At 38.1% G+C, this 17438-nt stretch overlaps 1 protein-coding gene across 1 annotated transcript in view; it reads left to right on the top strand.

The window, feature by feature from the left end:
• Positions 1-17438, top strand: part of PLXDC2 (plexin domain containing 2) — a 260986-nt gene that overhangs the window by 131397 nt on the left and 112151 nt on the right. The window contains exons 3-4 of the mRNA XM_033078799.2: positions 9420-9566; positions 14585-14654. Coding sequence (XP_032934690.1) covers positions 9420-9566; positions 14585-14654 — 217 coding nt within the window. The remainder of the gene's footprint in view (positions 1-9419; positions 9567-14584; positions 14655-17438) is intronic.

Here is a 17438-nt window from a genome sequence, read left to right as displayed (position 1 = left end):
TCTGATGGGCATGGGCTGGCTGTATGCTCACCAGCACACAGCTGCACTGACTAGCATGACTGTGGCAAAGACTGGTGCTGAGTGAGGTGAATGTGGGACACCTTTAAAGGCTTCAGCATAAGCTTTATCCCTACTGGTAAAACACTACTGCATTAATTAAGCCATACTACTGCTTGTATCAACTTTGCATTGATCATGTGTTCCTACAACTGATTGCCCTACAGTTTTGTCTCAAAACCCTGATGGATCCCTGAAACAGGGTATCAACAGCTCAGGAATTGCATCTCACACCAGTGAGCATGGAGGCAGCTTCCTGCACTGTCCTATGGAAAGCCCTTATCAGCTACAAACTATACCTGCTAATAGCAACTTAAGGCTTCAGATCTTCTTTCCATAGCAATTTATATTTGCCATTTACCCTCCTCTTGTGAGGCCTCAGGGATCTTGGTTGGGTCTTGGTTGCTGTTTTCCTCGCATCTCTTCCAATAGAGAAGTGCCAAAGAACAGGAAATTAGGATAACTCATACCTCCTGGCATTTGAATATATACTAGAGGAATACATAGGCTACAGAGAGCTTAAAGTTGCTCTAATACCTGAATAAGGAAAAATAAGAGGGTGTAAAATATTAAACTGAGCTTATATATTTAGGGGGAGGAAAAAATTGCCCAAGTGTGCTTTTAAGTAGGTCAAAGTACATATGGTCAGAAACACACTCTTTAGTATATTCTACACAGGAAGTGGATCTTTAAAATACTAAAATACTAAATCTTTAACAGATAACTTGACAAAAATGTAGTTATTTATGGTATTATCTAGAGTCATAAGCCCCTAAGAATGGAACTGGTAACACATGTGGTGTCATAACCACTAATGCCCTGTAGTCTAGACCTGGCAGAGAGGTTTTTATTTTTACAAAGTAATTTCTGCAGTTTCAGTTTCATGAGTCCTTCAGTCATTTATTTATACATATCTAAAAATGAGAATAAAAACTCCAAAACCTGTGTAATAATTACACCAAAAAAATTTCTGCTAGACATTTTTTCAGGCATTGTATTGAAATGGTTCTTTTTATTTTCTTTTAGTGGAGAGGATGCCATGGAGCAGTTAATAAAGATGCATTTTCAGAATGCCATTTCTCAGACTTCTGCTGTAGCAAATCAGGAACAAAACTGCATAATAAATATTTCCCTGATGTAATTGGGTTTTGAGTGACTGGTGATTTGGCTTTTTTTCTTTCTTAAATAAGGCATTGCAGAGATTTTTGCTCTTTTGAAGCTTGTCTCATATGACAAGACAGTCCAAAGGGCTTTATAAGCCTGCTGTAATGACCCCTAAATAGGCTGACAGTTTTATAGCAGTCCCCAAGAGGGAAGCTTCCTTTCAGAAGCAGCTGAATATCATGGAAAAGGCAGTGTCTCCACATTGACTTTTCACTAAGCCGGAAAGACTAAATGGCTTTTTGGATTAATAACAGTTTTATGGCACCCTTCTCTTGCAGAATGTCTGTCAGCATGTGTGACTCTCCATTATAGGTGCTGTCAGGAGCTCAGAAAAGTGCAGTTTAAAACCTGGGAGCTTAAGTTGTTACAGAGCTGTGTAAAGCCTTGTGTCTGCATGGGGGACAGAGACATGAGATAAAACCTTTGTTTCATCCCAGCTGATGACTGCATTTAATGTTTACCATAACAACCTCTGGATGTAAATCTGAGATTCTGGGCAAAGTGATTTCCATACTGGCCCTAATGAAAACCTGAGTGTGAGGACTACTGCTCACACACAGTAGGCTTTCAGGACTCTGCAGAGCACTCATGTAGCCTCCTCTTGGAGAATATAGTGTGAGATGGCATTTTCAATACCAAAGCACTGAGACACAGAATCTCCTCTTCAGTTAGATTGGGTTCCTCTTATTCATTAGTCATTATATTAGCTGTTCAAAATGGGTTTTCTAGGTTTGTGTAATCAACAGTGATATTCACAAGCTGTCTTCAGGTTCTGCTTGTGGTTGATATAGACTATGTATGCTATGCCCATATTGCTACATATATGTATATTATTTTAGTTTTTCCCACATCAGACATTTTAACAAAAACAAAAACAAACAAGAACAAAAAAAGCCCCAAAAACAAACAGATTGCAGCTTTGTCACTATGAAAGCAGCAAATCACTGTAAAAGCACTTCTCTAAATTGCATGTTTCCTTGATACAGAACAAAGACTTTGGTTAAGAAATTGAACAGCAGAGAGTTTGTCCTTGATGCAAAGTGCTTATGAAATTGGTAATTCTGAGCACCTCAGAACAATCAAGCTTCCTAAGCAGCAGCCCCCGTATAAATCCTCTGTAAGACTTTGATGTTGCAATCCACATGTACCTTATCTACCAAAATTAGAGCTTTCCAGTTTTGAGAGGCCAGTTCAAGTTAAGTATTTCTTTGATTATCAGATCCTATAAACCTGTAAATCATAGCATTACTATGTTATGATTGTAATTACAGTATTCAGTTAAATACAGTTAAAATGAGCTATATGGCAGCAGCATGCAAAGTGTCTCTATCCCTATTTTCCCCGGCCTTAATCTTCCCACTTGGACCCCATCTCAGGATAGGTGATCATTTCATGTACTGTCTCATCTCCTGTGCTAATGGCTATTATACTAGGGATATTCTCCATGTGTCCTTGCCACCTGCCCCTGTCTAAGTCATTGTCTGCCTAAAGAAAAAGTGAATAAATGAGGAAAATCAGTTGCAGCACCATACACACATGCTTCTCCTGCCCAGGTAATGCAGAGTGTGACCGTGCATCTCTCTTGCCCCTTCTCAGGGCCCAAAAACGTGCTGCTGAGGAGAGGCTTTCCATCACCTGCAATGCAGAGCTAGCTCAAGTCTATCCAAGCTGTCACCTCTGTTCTCCCCCTTGGGCTGTTTTTAGCTGGTGGGGATTAGTAATACTCAGAAATCTAAAAGCAATTTTCCAGCAAAAGTCTGAAGCAATTCAGAAGTCACTTTTGGCTGTATTTTATTGACATGATTGGCAGAGGTACCGTAAGAGAGTAGCCAGCATTACATGTGATTGGGTAAAAGTACAAATAGTTTTGAGGAAGCTGTTTTGGCTGTATATGTGCAGGGGCACATTGTTCTTGTTTTATTTAAATAGAAATGGTGTTTTGGTTCAACAAAATGGATTGCCAGAAATGCTTTATTCCTTAGGGTAAATAATTTTAATTGCTAGTTTATTTCCTTTCTCTAAATACTCAAAGAAGTATTTTATCTTTGCTTTTTTTTTTGCTGAAAAATAGTCTGTTTTAAAATATATAATTGCGTGTTTTCTTCTTTCAGTGTTTTCATTTTAGTCTATAAATGTACCTTTAAGAAAACACAATTCTCTGATTAATCTCATAGACTGTTAATCTAGAAATGTTTGTATTCAGAAGTAAAGACTTTCTGAAATTAGTAATTGGTGATAAATTTTCTTGGAACAAATTATTTGGGGCAAATACTATCAGAAATTTCAGTAATTTCACTATTAATTTAAAAATAGACATAGTCTGTGAGTTTGGTGATATTTGAGCAATTTTTTAATGTATTTTGTTAAAAAACAGATACCAGACCTTCCATTCACAGTGATAAAATTAAGCATCTATAAACTCTACCACCATATCCTTGAGGGTTTCAGAGTTTTTACATTATGTTGTCATCTCAGTTGAAGCTGGAGATGCAATTTCAATAAGTAGCATATTTAAAGGGACAACAGTTCTCAAATTAAGTGCAGTCTTGCTGTCTTGTATTGCATCTGGCAAAAACTCATGATGCTTGATGAGGAAGATCTGAAGATGAGGATCCTTGGATGGGATGTTTGATTAATTGATTGATTGATCAATCGACTGGTTTTTCATTGATAATGTCACAAACCATGTTCCAGTACTGGGAGAAGACAGCCAAAACCACCTGCTGAAATGTAATGGCCAACTGATTGGCTGATCCGTAATTACTTGCCTTGTGGATTTCTTTTTTTCTCTCCTCTCCTCTCCTCTCCTCTCCTCTCCTCTCCTCTCCTCTCCTCTCCTCTCCTCTCCTCTCCTCTCCTCTCCTCTCCTCTCCTCTCCTCTCCTCTCCTCTCCTCTCCTCTCCTCTCCTCTCCTCTCCTCTCCTCTCCTCTCCTCTCCTCTCCTCTTCTCCTTCTTAGAGAAAGCAAGACTTTTTCTACAACATACTATTGTGCAATAGCGGAGTTCATTCCTGGGTATGCCAGCTGCTTTTTCTCTGGTTGAAGTTATTAGTTTTCTTCAATTACAGCCTTACACACAGGGAGCTTGAGACATGGCAGAACTTCTCGTTCAGTAATGTCTGTGGTTTGGATTGAATTGAATCCACTATTTAAAAACAAAATATTCATGTAGTTTGATTCAACAGCCACTCTTACTCCTAAATCTTGTTTGATAATATCCGCTGTCTCCTAGAGATTTGTGTTGCTTTTCAATTTCTGTTAAAGAAAAAATGTGACAGGAAAAGAATTAAATCTACAAAGTCCCATGTTTACCTATGAGATTATATTATCATGGAATCATGGTGTTAAGGGACAGCAGTGACTGATGAAATGAGTATGTGATGTTTGGACTGTATTTGGGATTATCCATATATGTAATGTATGGAATGGATATTAAATCTTTGAATTTGACAAATACTGAACACCAAGTATTTAAAGAAGGCTTCATCTTCAGTCGTGCTGAGCTTTTACAAGTAGTGCATTTACTTGGCTTTCCTGAAAAATTCAGTTGTATTTGGAGAATATGGGAATATATTCAAAGTGTCATCAGACAACATCCCTTGTGAAAGCTAAGAAATTAATCTCTACAATCAACAATAGGACAGCAGCTCAACATCAAGTATTGCCTGAGGTTAAGAATAACTTACTTCCCCAAAAGAAAAGTGTTATAAGAGATTTTCTAATAAATATTCCCTTTATACTCACAAAGGTTGCCAACAGTAATCCTCATAGCTGGTGGAAAGAGTATCTGGAAAAATCCTTTGCTTTAATGCTGTACTGTTCCATAGAAGAAAGGTGCTATGTACTTCCTATACAAACAAAATTTGGACAGAATTGCACATCTAGAGATCCAGTGGGAGATAATGCTCATACCCCCAAATACCTGAAAAAGAAAGAAAAAAGAAAAGCTTTCTTGAAGCAGTAAATGCTATGTTCTCTTCTTTCTCTGCAAGTCCTTCCTTTCAGTAACATGCTTCTATGTCACTAACAGACCCTGAAAAGTTTGTTTCTCTCCATAATTGTATATTTTTATAACTCTAATTATCCGCAGAACTCTAAATCTGTCTCATATAACTATTAAAATTATTTTCTTTATTGAGTAGTTTACATGGAAATTCAGTAAAATTTCTTAAACATTTTTCCATCTTTTTATGTTGTACCGGTAGGGAATGGAATGTATTATAAAGTAGGTACAATCAACCAAAGAATAGAGACAGGTCTGACAGAATGAAAACTTGTAGGTATCTAATGATACCAATAAAATCATATTTATTAAAGACTCCAAGAATTTAATTTCCGTGGCAATGCAAATTAGGAACTATGAAAGCAGTGACTTGGAACAGAAGCTTGGATCCTAAGCTGCTCACATCAACTTTAGTAGTTAGCTGCATGTGCCTTTTTGTTTCAGATTATAAATTTACAGATGGGATTAAGAAAAATTAGGATGTGAGAAAGAAATAATTACAGTAATTTCACAATTATAAGCCGCACGTTACAATACAGGGTGTGATAAAAAGTATCTATTCTATCACCATCTGTTGAGGGTGGGGGCACTGATCCTTAGCTCCACGGCAGATATTCTGCTAAAGAGCCATCCATTGAAACCAGGTGGGGCATTGTTCTTTATCTTTTCACAACCCATCCTTCCTCCACCGAGTAATTTTCTGCTAATGGCCCATTGAGTCCCACTGTGTGACTGATAACATTACTGCATCCCATTGGAAGTTGTTCCAGCCAGGGGAAAGAGCCCAACATTTCTTACCAAAATAAAAACAGAGGTTTTGGGACACTTAGGTAGCCCCTTTCTCCACTGGACTCCAGAGGGAAACCAGATTTCTCCACATCACCACTGGACCTCCGGAGGGAAACTGCACCTTCTACAGGAGCACTGCTTCAACTGAGCCACATCTGTCACTGCAGGAGGATGCAGCCACCATTTAATGGGACTGCTGCCAACACCCTGCCTGACGGGGTGTCAGGTTGTACTCTGACTTTGTCAGGGTTTGGAGTTTGTTTCTTTGTAGTACTGTATTTCTATTTTAATTTCCCTAGTAAAGAACTGTTATTCCTAATTCCCATATCTTTACCTGAAAGCCCCTTGATTTCAAAATTACAATAATTTGGAGGGAGGGGGTTTACCTTCTCCATTTCAATGAAAGCTCCTGCCTTTCTCAGCAGACACCTGTCCTCCAAACTAAAGCAGCGACTTTCTGTCCATATATAAGCCACACCTGATTATAAGCCGCACTTTGGGTTCGGACCAAAATTTTAGTCAAAATGGTGCGGCTTATAATCGTGAAATTACTGTAATCGTATATTCAGAAAATACATCTGCATGAAGGCTATGCAAAGGAATTCTGTCTTCCTTCTATCATTCAAGTAGAAAAGAGTTTTTTTCCTTCCAGAATAACTAAATAGTATAAGATTATTTAACTTAAATTAAAATACTAAATGAGACTTTTTATACACAAAATTTTTTAGACATAAGTAATTCCTCATGTGGTGCCAAAATCTTGAGCTGAAGGCTTGTCCTGGTTTGGGGGACAGGTAAAGGCAGGAGCTTTTCCTAAAATGGAGAGTGAAAATCCCCTCTCTCCCAGTTTACTATAATTTGGAAATTAAGGGGGGGTCTCTCAGGCAAAGGTATGGGTTTAGGAATAACAGTTCTTTACTGATGTATCTACAAGACAAGCAAGAACAACATCAGCTATGAAAATCAGCAACAAAACAGAACAAAACTCAGTCCCAGTCCCTGTTCCAGTCACAGACACTCTTCTCCTCCGCACAGTCCTGGTGGGGACCAGGGCAGGGCCCCTGGCAGCCGTGGCAGCAGCAGGTGGGAGCAGGGTGGAGGAAGACTCCGCTCACCGTTTGGGTCCCGGTGCTCAGCAGTGATCTCCGAGGCAGGAGGCTGTAGCAGGGCAGGGTGCAGGGCAAATTCGACCGCAGAGAAACCTCTCTCCTCAGTGTTCGGACTGGCAAGAGTGTCCCAAGGAAGGAAAAAGTGACTGGCCACCCAGACCCCCCAAACCCTGCCAGCAATTGAACGGGGGAGACAGTCCCACCCCATCCCTTTTGTCTTCAGCAATTAAAAGCTGGGAGAGCCACTGGGCCGACTTCCTTAGCACGATAATGGGAAAAATTCTCCACAAATGAGGAAGAGTAAAACCCCCCCAACCCCCAACAAGACTATAATTTAAGTGTCGGATTTACAGTCTGTATGATGAATCTGCTTTAAGCGTGGGTGAAGATACCATTTAAAACAGTCTTATATAGCTGCCAACTAGACCCAGTGCTAGAGCCTTCTAGTTGTGGAGGTGGGGGCTTAGGTACTAGGAATTAACTTGGGTAGCTTCATTAGCTATAGAAAAAATGAAATGCAAAAAACTTGCACAGTTTTGACTATAGTTTAGATACTGCATGTTTATCTGAAACAAAGTGTTTTGGTAATTATTTGCTATTTTTCCCTGGAGCTCTTTCATTGAGATTTTGAATGCCTTAAATGTGACCATTATTTGCTAAGGAAATTTTTTTAGAATGATAAATTGGACTGGGAATATATATACTTGTTTTTAAAACCTTTTAATTTACAGTACCTCTGTTGTACACATGACAGCAATAACTGTTTCTGTTGACCATTAAAGGAGAAAAGAATATGGTAAGATGGCTGGCTTTTGTCATCTTCCTGACAGTATAGTTTTAATTATGTTTACTTGTGTGACTAACCTAGAGCTGGTGAAGCAGCTAGAAATTGCTTCAGAATTGTTACTGAGATTTACTGGGTATATAAATTACATCCTGGCATGCAAAATACAGCAGAAAACACAGAAATTGTCAAGGAAAAAATAACCTGATTATATCTGCAACAGCTAAAGAAAGTGCATCATTAATGATGTTAATGTAGAGTCAAATCCAGCTGAAACAGGATTTATGGTGAATATGTCTATCTAGGACATGAGTGATGTCATTAGAATATAAATCCTTGCCATGAATGTCTCCAGCTCAGGGTCATGTCAGTAGGAAGGGGTTGTGCAGGATCTGGGGTTGTGGGGAGGGGATGTCAGGTCTGCATGGCAGCATGGCCTGGTTTGAGGGTACTGCCATGTGGCTGGCTGGCTACAGGAGGTACAGAACGAGAGGGATGTCTCCACCATCAGATTCCAAATTCTAAGTCATCCTCTTCAATTTTCTATGGTACTGTTTATTTTCTGAGTTAATTTTATTTTTCAAACTCTATCGTCAAGGCTTTGGGGGTTTTTTACTATGTCTTAGAAGGGGAGGAAGCAAAAAAGGAACTGAGAAATACTAGCATTTAATACTTTTATAGTATTGATTATAGCTTTTCCTCAGAAAGCTGGTGGTGCTGTTGATTTAAATATTTTGTGGTTGCAACAGTTTGATTTGAGTAAAGCAAGACTGGGAATCTGAGATGAGTTTCATTTCTTGCCTTGGACCACACTTTTTTTTTCTTTTTTTCTGTGTTAGATAGGAAGGTAGAGACCTTCACAGTAATTGATCTTAACAAAAATTTGCTGTGATGGGAGTATGACAACTACTGTATTTTTTAAAAGCATGAGAATTGGGAAGATTTCTTCCACAAAAATGTATATTGTCTCTCTTGGTGGGACAAATCTACTGTAAATCAAACTTTTGGATATTTAAAATAAAATAGCATTGTAAGCCTACAGCTGTTAGGGCTGTTCCAGATGCTTTAAAAGGTTCTTAAATAGGATAGTCTGGTGATTAATGTTCATAAATGTTAAAAAAATTACAAATTTTTTAGGGTGTTATCTGTGAATAGTTCTCATGGCTTCATTAGAGTGTGGCCATTACAGGAGCTGTCCATCTTGCCTCAAAAGACATCAAACATTTTGCCATGGATTTTACTGATGTGGTTATTACATAACCTGTGTGATTGGGATAGTGAGCATTATAATCATAATATAAGATGATTGCATGAGGTAACTGTCTTGGCAACTGCTAGTGGTTAGAAGTAGAACTGTCTCTGCAACATATTTACAATTTTTACTCTTTTTCCTTCATTGCTGAGTTTCTTTGAGGAGCAACAGCACTCAGTATTTCAAGGCTGAGTTTTATATAAAAACTAAGGTGCATCTTCCATTATAATCTGGTTTTCCTGTGTTTTTTCCCTTTTTCAGGAGGATACAGATCATAATTATTATACATCAAGGACATATGGCCCATATGATTCTACCAGCCGGGATCTCTGGGTCAATATAGACCAAATGGAGAAGGACAAAGTAAAGATTCATGGGATCCTTTCCAATACCCATCGTCAAGCAGCAGTACGTAATTTTATCACTTTCTTCCTTGATTAACATGGATATTTTCCCCAGTGACCCACACAGCAGTATTACTAAGTACCATGACTATTGTTCACAGAGCTGTGTCTTTGAATTCTAGTTAAGCTGTGGAAGTCTTTACACTATTGTTATCAAATGATTCTTTCAACTTTTTGAATCTTCTGTAACAGTCCTTCAGAAATGCTTTTAAAAATATATTTGAAATTTTCCTCTATTCCTGAGAATCACAAACTATCAAAGGGTAAACCACTTATGTTGCTGAAATCAGAGAAATTTTACTGTTGAGTTTAATAGTAAAAGATCTGAGTTCAGGATGAAGTTGATGCAGTTTTAAGTCTCTCATGGAAAGTATGTGGCAAGTTTGCACTTCTATTTTATATGAGGTGTCACACTTATATTTCCTTTTATGACAAAGCTGATGAGAATGTAATATAGTAACAGAAATGATGTGATCACAGTTTTAGGTTATCAGCAAATAAATAAATTGGAGTGTGCATATCAGTCATATTTAACTTATTGTAGTCATGCTGCTGGTAAAGTGGGTATGAAAATAATGGGCTTGCACACTTAGAAATGGAATCAAATACTGTATGATTTAGAGATTTTATTCTTGGTTCTCACCTGTGTCTAGAAGCTGCACACATAAAAGGGCTAATATTAGCATAAACTAAGTACAGAAAATTACAACTTGGAACTATGGTTTCATCCATTCAGCAACTTAGCTTCACAAAAAAGTCCTAGGGTTTTGCCAGTTTACAAAAAAATCTAGTGAATGCCTAACTTAAAAGTTGTACGGTTTTTAAAGATGCAGGTGTGTTTTACAGTTGTAAAGCTGAGAGAAAGCCCAAGTTTAACCCATCTTTTCTTTTGTTAATCTGTTTTCTCCCTGGCACAAGCCAGGTGACTGCCCAGAGGAGTGCAAAAGGCAGAAGAAAGAAATACTGTGGTATTTAAGTCAGAATATAGAAAGCAGAGTGAGGTGATAAATCCAGCATGTGTAAGTGACAGAGTCCTATTCAAAAAATGTATACTTCATAGTTAAAAGACTGTAGGCAGTCAGGGATAATGCAAATGCAGAGAGTTCAAACAGCTATATATCTTCAGAGTAGACTTAATAAAATAGTGTATCAGCTATTTTCTTAAGACAATTTGAGTCTAATGAGAAAATAAAACCTCAAGGTGAAGACCTCTGTTGTTTGTCTTGTCTACTTCATGTGGGATCCTGGTGCTCTGTATTGAGGAAAAAATGGAAATATGCCAAAAGAAAAGGTAATAAATAAATTTAAAATTTTAACCCATGTTTAATGATTAGTAAAGACAACCCTTCCATGTCTTTTTTGTAAGCACATTTGTTTCAGTTGGATCCCTGAGATTATGCAGCTAAAATGTCCATCCCAAGAGGCACATTTCATTGAAGTTATTAAACTAGAGGCTCAAACAAGGCAGTGTTTTTGGTCTGGTGTGTGATCAGTGTAGAGGAGCATTCAGCATGGCAAAGAGAACCTTGAGGGCTTCAACTGTTTCTCCCCAGAGTAGATGGTTTAAGACCTTTTTTCTGAATGTCAGGTGCCCCCTCTGCCTTTCTGCCAGCTCCAGCAGAGAAGGCTCTGGTCCCTGTTTAGCACACTGATATCCATCTATTTTCATGCTTACCCAAATATCTTGAGCTATGAACTTGAGTGGCTGCAGCCATGTCTACACAGAGTTTTAAAGACCGCTTTTTCAGATCTGTTTTATGTCCCCCTAAAGGATTAAAAAGTACTAGAGCTCATCCTGTAAGGTTTTGTTCTTATTTATGCATCTATAATTAACTTTTTGTATGTATGTGTCCAAGTAAACAACATCCATATGTACTACACAGCAAAGGTGTTTAGCACAGAGATCTGGTCTTTATTTATGACTGTACAACTGCAGAGTCATGCATTTTGAGATCACGCATAGCTCAGCAGCAATCTCTTACCTTCTCTCCCATAAACTTTGCCATTACTCTTTTTAAAAGGCCATTTTGCACATCTTACTGTGACTCAATGATTCACATGATATTTTCTAAACATCATTCTCCAATTTGACAATAGATCCAGGAGTTAAATTATTACATGTGAAGTATTAAAGAGTTCATTTACAATGTCAGGGATTCTTTGAATGCTAACAATTTTACACTCAATTTTTGTATTTTCTTTTATTTGGAAGTAAATAATCCTGAGAGCTCCCAGAAGATGTCTGTTGATTTTGCTTTAACAAGTCATAAAGACTGGAGAGAATCCTGGAGACGATGCATGAAATGGCTTTATAAACAGCATAGTAATTTTTTGTGGAAAGTAGCAAACATATATTAATGGAACAATTAAAAGGGCTAACACTACAGGATTTATAACACTAGTAGTAAGGGAGCCTTTTCAGCATATGGTCAACATCTTCTTAACCAATTAATAAAATTTTAGAGGTGGCTTTGATATTCAGTGTGTTTAAATTAGATATCTAAGAATTGATTACTCAAACACTGAACTAGAATACAGGACACATCATACATGGGAACTCAACCCCCTTTTCTTCCAGTCCATTCTATCATTTTGCCTTTATCATTTATTCTATCATGGTGAAAGCATTTTTATTTCAGAGAATTGGAAATTCTGATATTCTTTCTTAAAAATGAGGTATGCTTTCTAGCATCAAAATAAAAGCAAAATTTTAGTGACTGCTAGGATATTGTGTTTCAAAATAATGCTTAAATCATGTTGGCTCTTACAGTATTATGCTAAAAAATTGGCTATGTTAAACATTTTTACAGTGTCAGAATTTAAGGTATCACATTTTGACTTAAGTCAATGGGAGATCTATGTCTGGTTTGAGTGGGAATGGAATTTAGAAGACAGATAAGACATTTTTCATTTGAAGTAGTTTAATGGTTACTATGATTCAGAAAGTTAAAGTGAGTAGGTAAAATGAAGGATGGCCTATAAAGGGAAGGGGAATTTTGGCCAGAAAATTGGTAGTTTTAGCAGAGTTCTTCATATTATGTATGGTAGGGCAAGGCATAATTTACATTGAGTGCATTCATAGTTGTAGCATACACTTCAGCTGTGAAAGCTGTAGAACATGGCAAAAGTACATTTGTGTGAGTTAATTCATGTGCTGCCTTTTGCATATGCTATTTCAGAAATGTTGAGTTGTACATCCATATTTATATATATACAGAAAAGGTCATTAGAACCTACTCAGTCCAATTAACACATTGCAAATGGATTTTGCATTCTAATTAAAAACAAACAAAAATGTGCTAATAAATCCTGTCATAATTCTGTCTTCCACTAAAATGGAAAGCAAATCTAATTTAAAGTTACTGTAAGTCTTCAACTGCTAATTTCATGCTAAATAATTCTTTAAACATTTCTGGTTGATGTAAATATAATTCTTCCTGAGAGAAGAAATACTCAGAATACAATCTGAGAATAATAAACACAGGACAGAAATAATGGTAAGGAAAATAAAGACAAGAGTACTTTTCTTCTTCCTTCCCCTTCTTTTTTAAAAATGTATGGGTTGCTGCCCTTTCTTAAGTGGAGTCATCAAAAGTTACAGTTGAGGGACAGTCAGCAACAACCCATCTTCACACCAGCTTTTACTGTACTAAATCCTCCAAAAGAAGGAATAATGGACTGCATGCTTATTTCATATTTAGTACTTGGACCATTGTGGAAGAGATGTGTTTTTCACAGGATATTATATTTAAGCAGTGAAAAGATCTTGCTGAGATTTCAAGCACTCCTTTCTACCATGACTACTAATTTTTTGCAGTTTAACCGGGTAGCACACAAGATGATTATTATGAGTGGCCACAATAATCATTGAACTTTGGGAAAGGAATGAAATAGGTGGAAAAAGATAAAGCCATAGGCAGAGAAGCAAAATTAGTTTGAAATTGAATGTTGCTTTATGGTTAGCATAGTTGAGGAGAAGAGCTTATTCCCCAAATTAAAATTTTCTGCTATGAATTCAGCTGAAAGAGGATAGTCACCTGTAGGTAGACAGAAGAAAAAGGGTTATTTTTTAAAATTTTATTTATTTATTTTTCAATAGGTAGCTTAAGTCGAGTTTGTTATTTCTTCTGTTGAATATTTCTGTATACATCATTCCATCTCCTAGCTGACAGTATAGGGAGTTTTAAGAAAAGGGTGTCATATGGGTTAGATGGAGGAATTACCTTCCAGTGACCAGCCTTCATCAGACAAGCAACCAGGCAGCAGCAGGATGTCGGGGACAGCACTTGAATCTGAAAGCTCATGTGGCAGAGCAGCAGAAAGCCAGCAGCCAAAGTATCAAGCATCCTGTAAAAAACAGGAACTGCTAAGGCTTTAGATATTGATGGGTCCTTTTAACAAAGAGGTTAAAGCAACAGTTTTCTAAGGAGAAACTCTGCAAACCTTTCATTAATTTTATTCTTGTAATTGAGTTACAATGTCTGTTTATGTACAATAATTTCACGATTATAAGCCGCACCATTTTGACTAAAATTTTGCTCCCACCTCGGAAATCCAGCTTACACTCAGGAGAAACTAATACGTGAAAAATTTTCTGAAATTTCCAACCCTGGAAGTGCAGCCGAGGTGCCGAGCTGAGCACCTGCCAGTAAAACCTGGGATTGTGCGATTGTTACAAATTGGTTACTCTGTTGTGTGGCGGGTGGAGGCTGGTTCTGTGTCGGCAGCACCGGGGGAGGCGGGGGCTCCCACCTTCAGGCAGCGCAACCCAGGGGAGAGGCGAGGGGCTCCATGCTGCCAGCCCCGCGGCCCGGGGGGGAGGCGGGGGGCTTTAAGTGTTTAAATGCTCCTCAGATTTCTTTCCAGTTAACTACTGGCAGTTCCGACTTAAGAATAACAAGGCTCCAGTAAAAATAACTTTAAAAAGCAATGAAAGAGATATTTTAAGTGGATGGCTGTTCATCTTTTTTTCTCTTAATGTTCTGCTTTATTGATTTTATTTTCTGCTGTTATTCCTTTCAGAGAGTGAATTTGTCCTTTGATTTTCCATTTTATGGACATTTTCTACGTGAAATTACTGTGGCAACTGGGGGTGAGTGGCTTTCTAACCATTTACCTTGAGTAAAAAGTGTTTCTTGCAGCTGTTTAAAATACCTTTTTTCCCCTGCTTGTATATGTCGAGAGATAAACTGCAACTTTTATTTAGGAAATTTTCCTGTCCACAAAAAGAAAATCACAAAATATCAATATGATGAAAAACCTCCAGCAGTTTAATGTGAACTGTTATAAACCCATCTCATTGTAAGACTTTACAGCATTAATCCTTTTCTGTTTAGATATTTTGCCCGGAACTCAGTGTATGTGTGTTTAGCAGTTGCACTGGAGGTGAGAGTGCTGGAGCCAGAACAAGACAGGGTTTGCCTGCACAAAGGGAAAGGATTTCCTGCCCAAAGATGAGAAGTGCTGCTAGAATTACAGCATGTGATGGGCAAACCCATCACAGTGCATTGTCATGGTGTGGTACAGCCTCTGAAAATGGACCATGGCCTTCTTCTACTCCTTCCATGATAGGAGTGGGGTGAGAAGGGAGGTAGGGCCAGCTGGAGCTCCCAGTCTGGCAGCTCTGGCACCAGTGATTGCTCATGGTTGGGATTCTCCCTCCCACTGCTGCTGGTTTCTGCTTGCACCTATCTCCTACACTGGGAACAGCCATCAACGCCTTCTGCCCCTCTCCCACTCCACCTCCTTGAAAGACACCTTGATCCTAATGAGATGAGGACAAGGAGATGGTGTGGAAGACACTAAATGAGAAAAAGAAGGAGAAGGAGTAATAGTGAAAATTGAAAACAGGGAGCCAAAAGGCAGGCATCGTGGAGAGCACACCCAGAGGATCTCTGGTCCTTGAATGTGTCCAGCAAATTCATGGATCCTGGCTGGTGGTGCTCAGCCTAGGGATGTGAGAGGACAAGCAGGCAGAAATAGGAGCCACCATCATCAAGAACAATTTTACCGTGTCCCTGATCAAAGTTTCTCCTTCTCTTGCTGTGGGGTCCAGATGGACATGATCAGGGTATATCCATGTCCCTGAATGGGGAGGTTATGACTAAAAGATTAGGGTAAAATTGCAGCCAGTGTCTCAGCAAGAGTGCGAACAGGAACAGAGGTTCCTGTCATGTTTCCCATCAGGATCTCCATTCTCCTACCAAAGCAGAATACAAGTGATGGACAAAGGTGAATAAAGGCTGATATTAAAGGTTGATTCGCAGTAGAAGGATAAAAAAGGATGCAGGATTATGAAGTGACTTCAGTATCAATTTTCTCTTCTTGGTCAGCAATGACATTTTGATGCTGATTTTGACCAGATGAGCCAAGAACCACTGGTTTTGAGATTTGTCTGATTTCCATTCTGCTTTGCTGGTAGTTTCATTTGGTTCTTGATCATCAATGCCTAGTTCTGTATTCTTTATTAGAAGAAGTTGCATTTGATGGGCTGCCAAAATCAAGCATGAAAGGATGGGATGGATCCTGCAAAGCTAAAACAGCAGTGGTGGGGACAGGGTTCATCCTCTAAATGTCCTCTCATTCTTACTGCTGTGCTTGGTTCCTTAAAGTTTCACAAAGTTCACCCTCCACATGTATTTGTGTGGTCATTCTGCTGAGCCTTCTCATTTGATGGAAGTCCTGAATTTTTACTACTTTTAGCACTTTCACTCATTTGCTACTCTGACCAGTACCTCCATCAGGCCCAAAAGACTTGGAAGGAAAGTTACTCTCATGAGGTGAATTGTGTAACTGAGGAATTTAAATGGTATTGTCTTCTATTTTCTTTGAAAAAAAAAAACCAAAAAAAGGTCAGAATATTACTGTGGCTCTGCAGGTTTCTTTTATCTTGTCATTAATGGAACACTGGCTGATAATTATGCTTTTCTTTTTGCTCCATTTTGACTAAATAAAATATTATTGCTGTAAATAGATCTATGGATTATTGTCAAGCTAAATAGGACGTTAAAATCAATCCTTTTGATGAACACCATTGACATTAGCACAGAAAAATTTCTGTCTTTCATTGACATTTCCATGCTTTTTCTGCCCCAAAATTAATCTTGCTAATAATAGATTTTAAAATGTTATATTAATAAAGCTCAGTAACTGTAAGTCATTCTGTCAGTAAAGATGCAATCTTTACTACAACAATAAGACTCCTAAACTCATCTACCAGGAAAAGAAAGGTTTACTTCTGTACCAACTCTCTAAAAGTGTTTTGATTCAGATATATTTGCAAATTTTGTTGCTAGGCTAAGCATCACACTTCACCACCAGTGATTTATGATAACAAAAGATGAATACAGCTTCCACGTGCTTCATATACTCTGTAGTGTGCTATTTCTTAGTAACCAAGATTTTACAATGGCATTCCTATTATTAGAGACCTGGAGTACTTCCAAAGGTTATTCTGACATCAAAAGAATGACAAAGTCCCACATGACAGATGTCCACTTCCTGGAGAGCAGGATATTATTAGTTATGTTAATGACAACACTACAAACTGTTTCTTACATCCAAATCATAAATTAAATAACCTTCTTAAAAGAGAAGTTGAGGACAATGGCACATTAAATCCCTGTCACAATAAAAACATCTTCCCCAATGGTTTCTGCCATTCTTCATGGAGTGTGCACTGTGGCATAGAAGGGTTCTCAAATTGCGTAGGAATTGCTTGGAATCACTGTGGTTTAAAACTCAACTTGTTTTTTCTCTTAAGCTAATATTTATTTCCTCTTCTGAATAGTTTTGATGAGCTGATTGTGTCTAACTAAGAAAAGGAAGAATGGAGAGTGAAAATAGCTAGAGGGGTTTATCCACTGTTGTCTTAGTT

The sequence above is a fragment of the Catharus ustulatus genome, chromosome 1 (assembly GCF_009819885.2).
Source record: "Catharus ustulatus isolate bCatUst1 chromosome 1, bCatUst1.pri.v2, whole genome shotgun sequence".
In the NCBI taxonomy this organism is placed as follows: Eukaryota; Metazoa; Chordata; class Aves; order Passeriformes; family Turdidae; genus Catharus; species Catharus ustulatus.
This window is presented reverse-complemented; position numbering and strand designations above follow the sequence as displayed.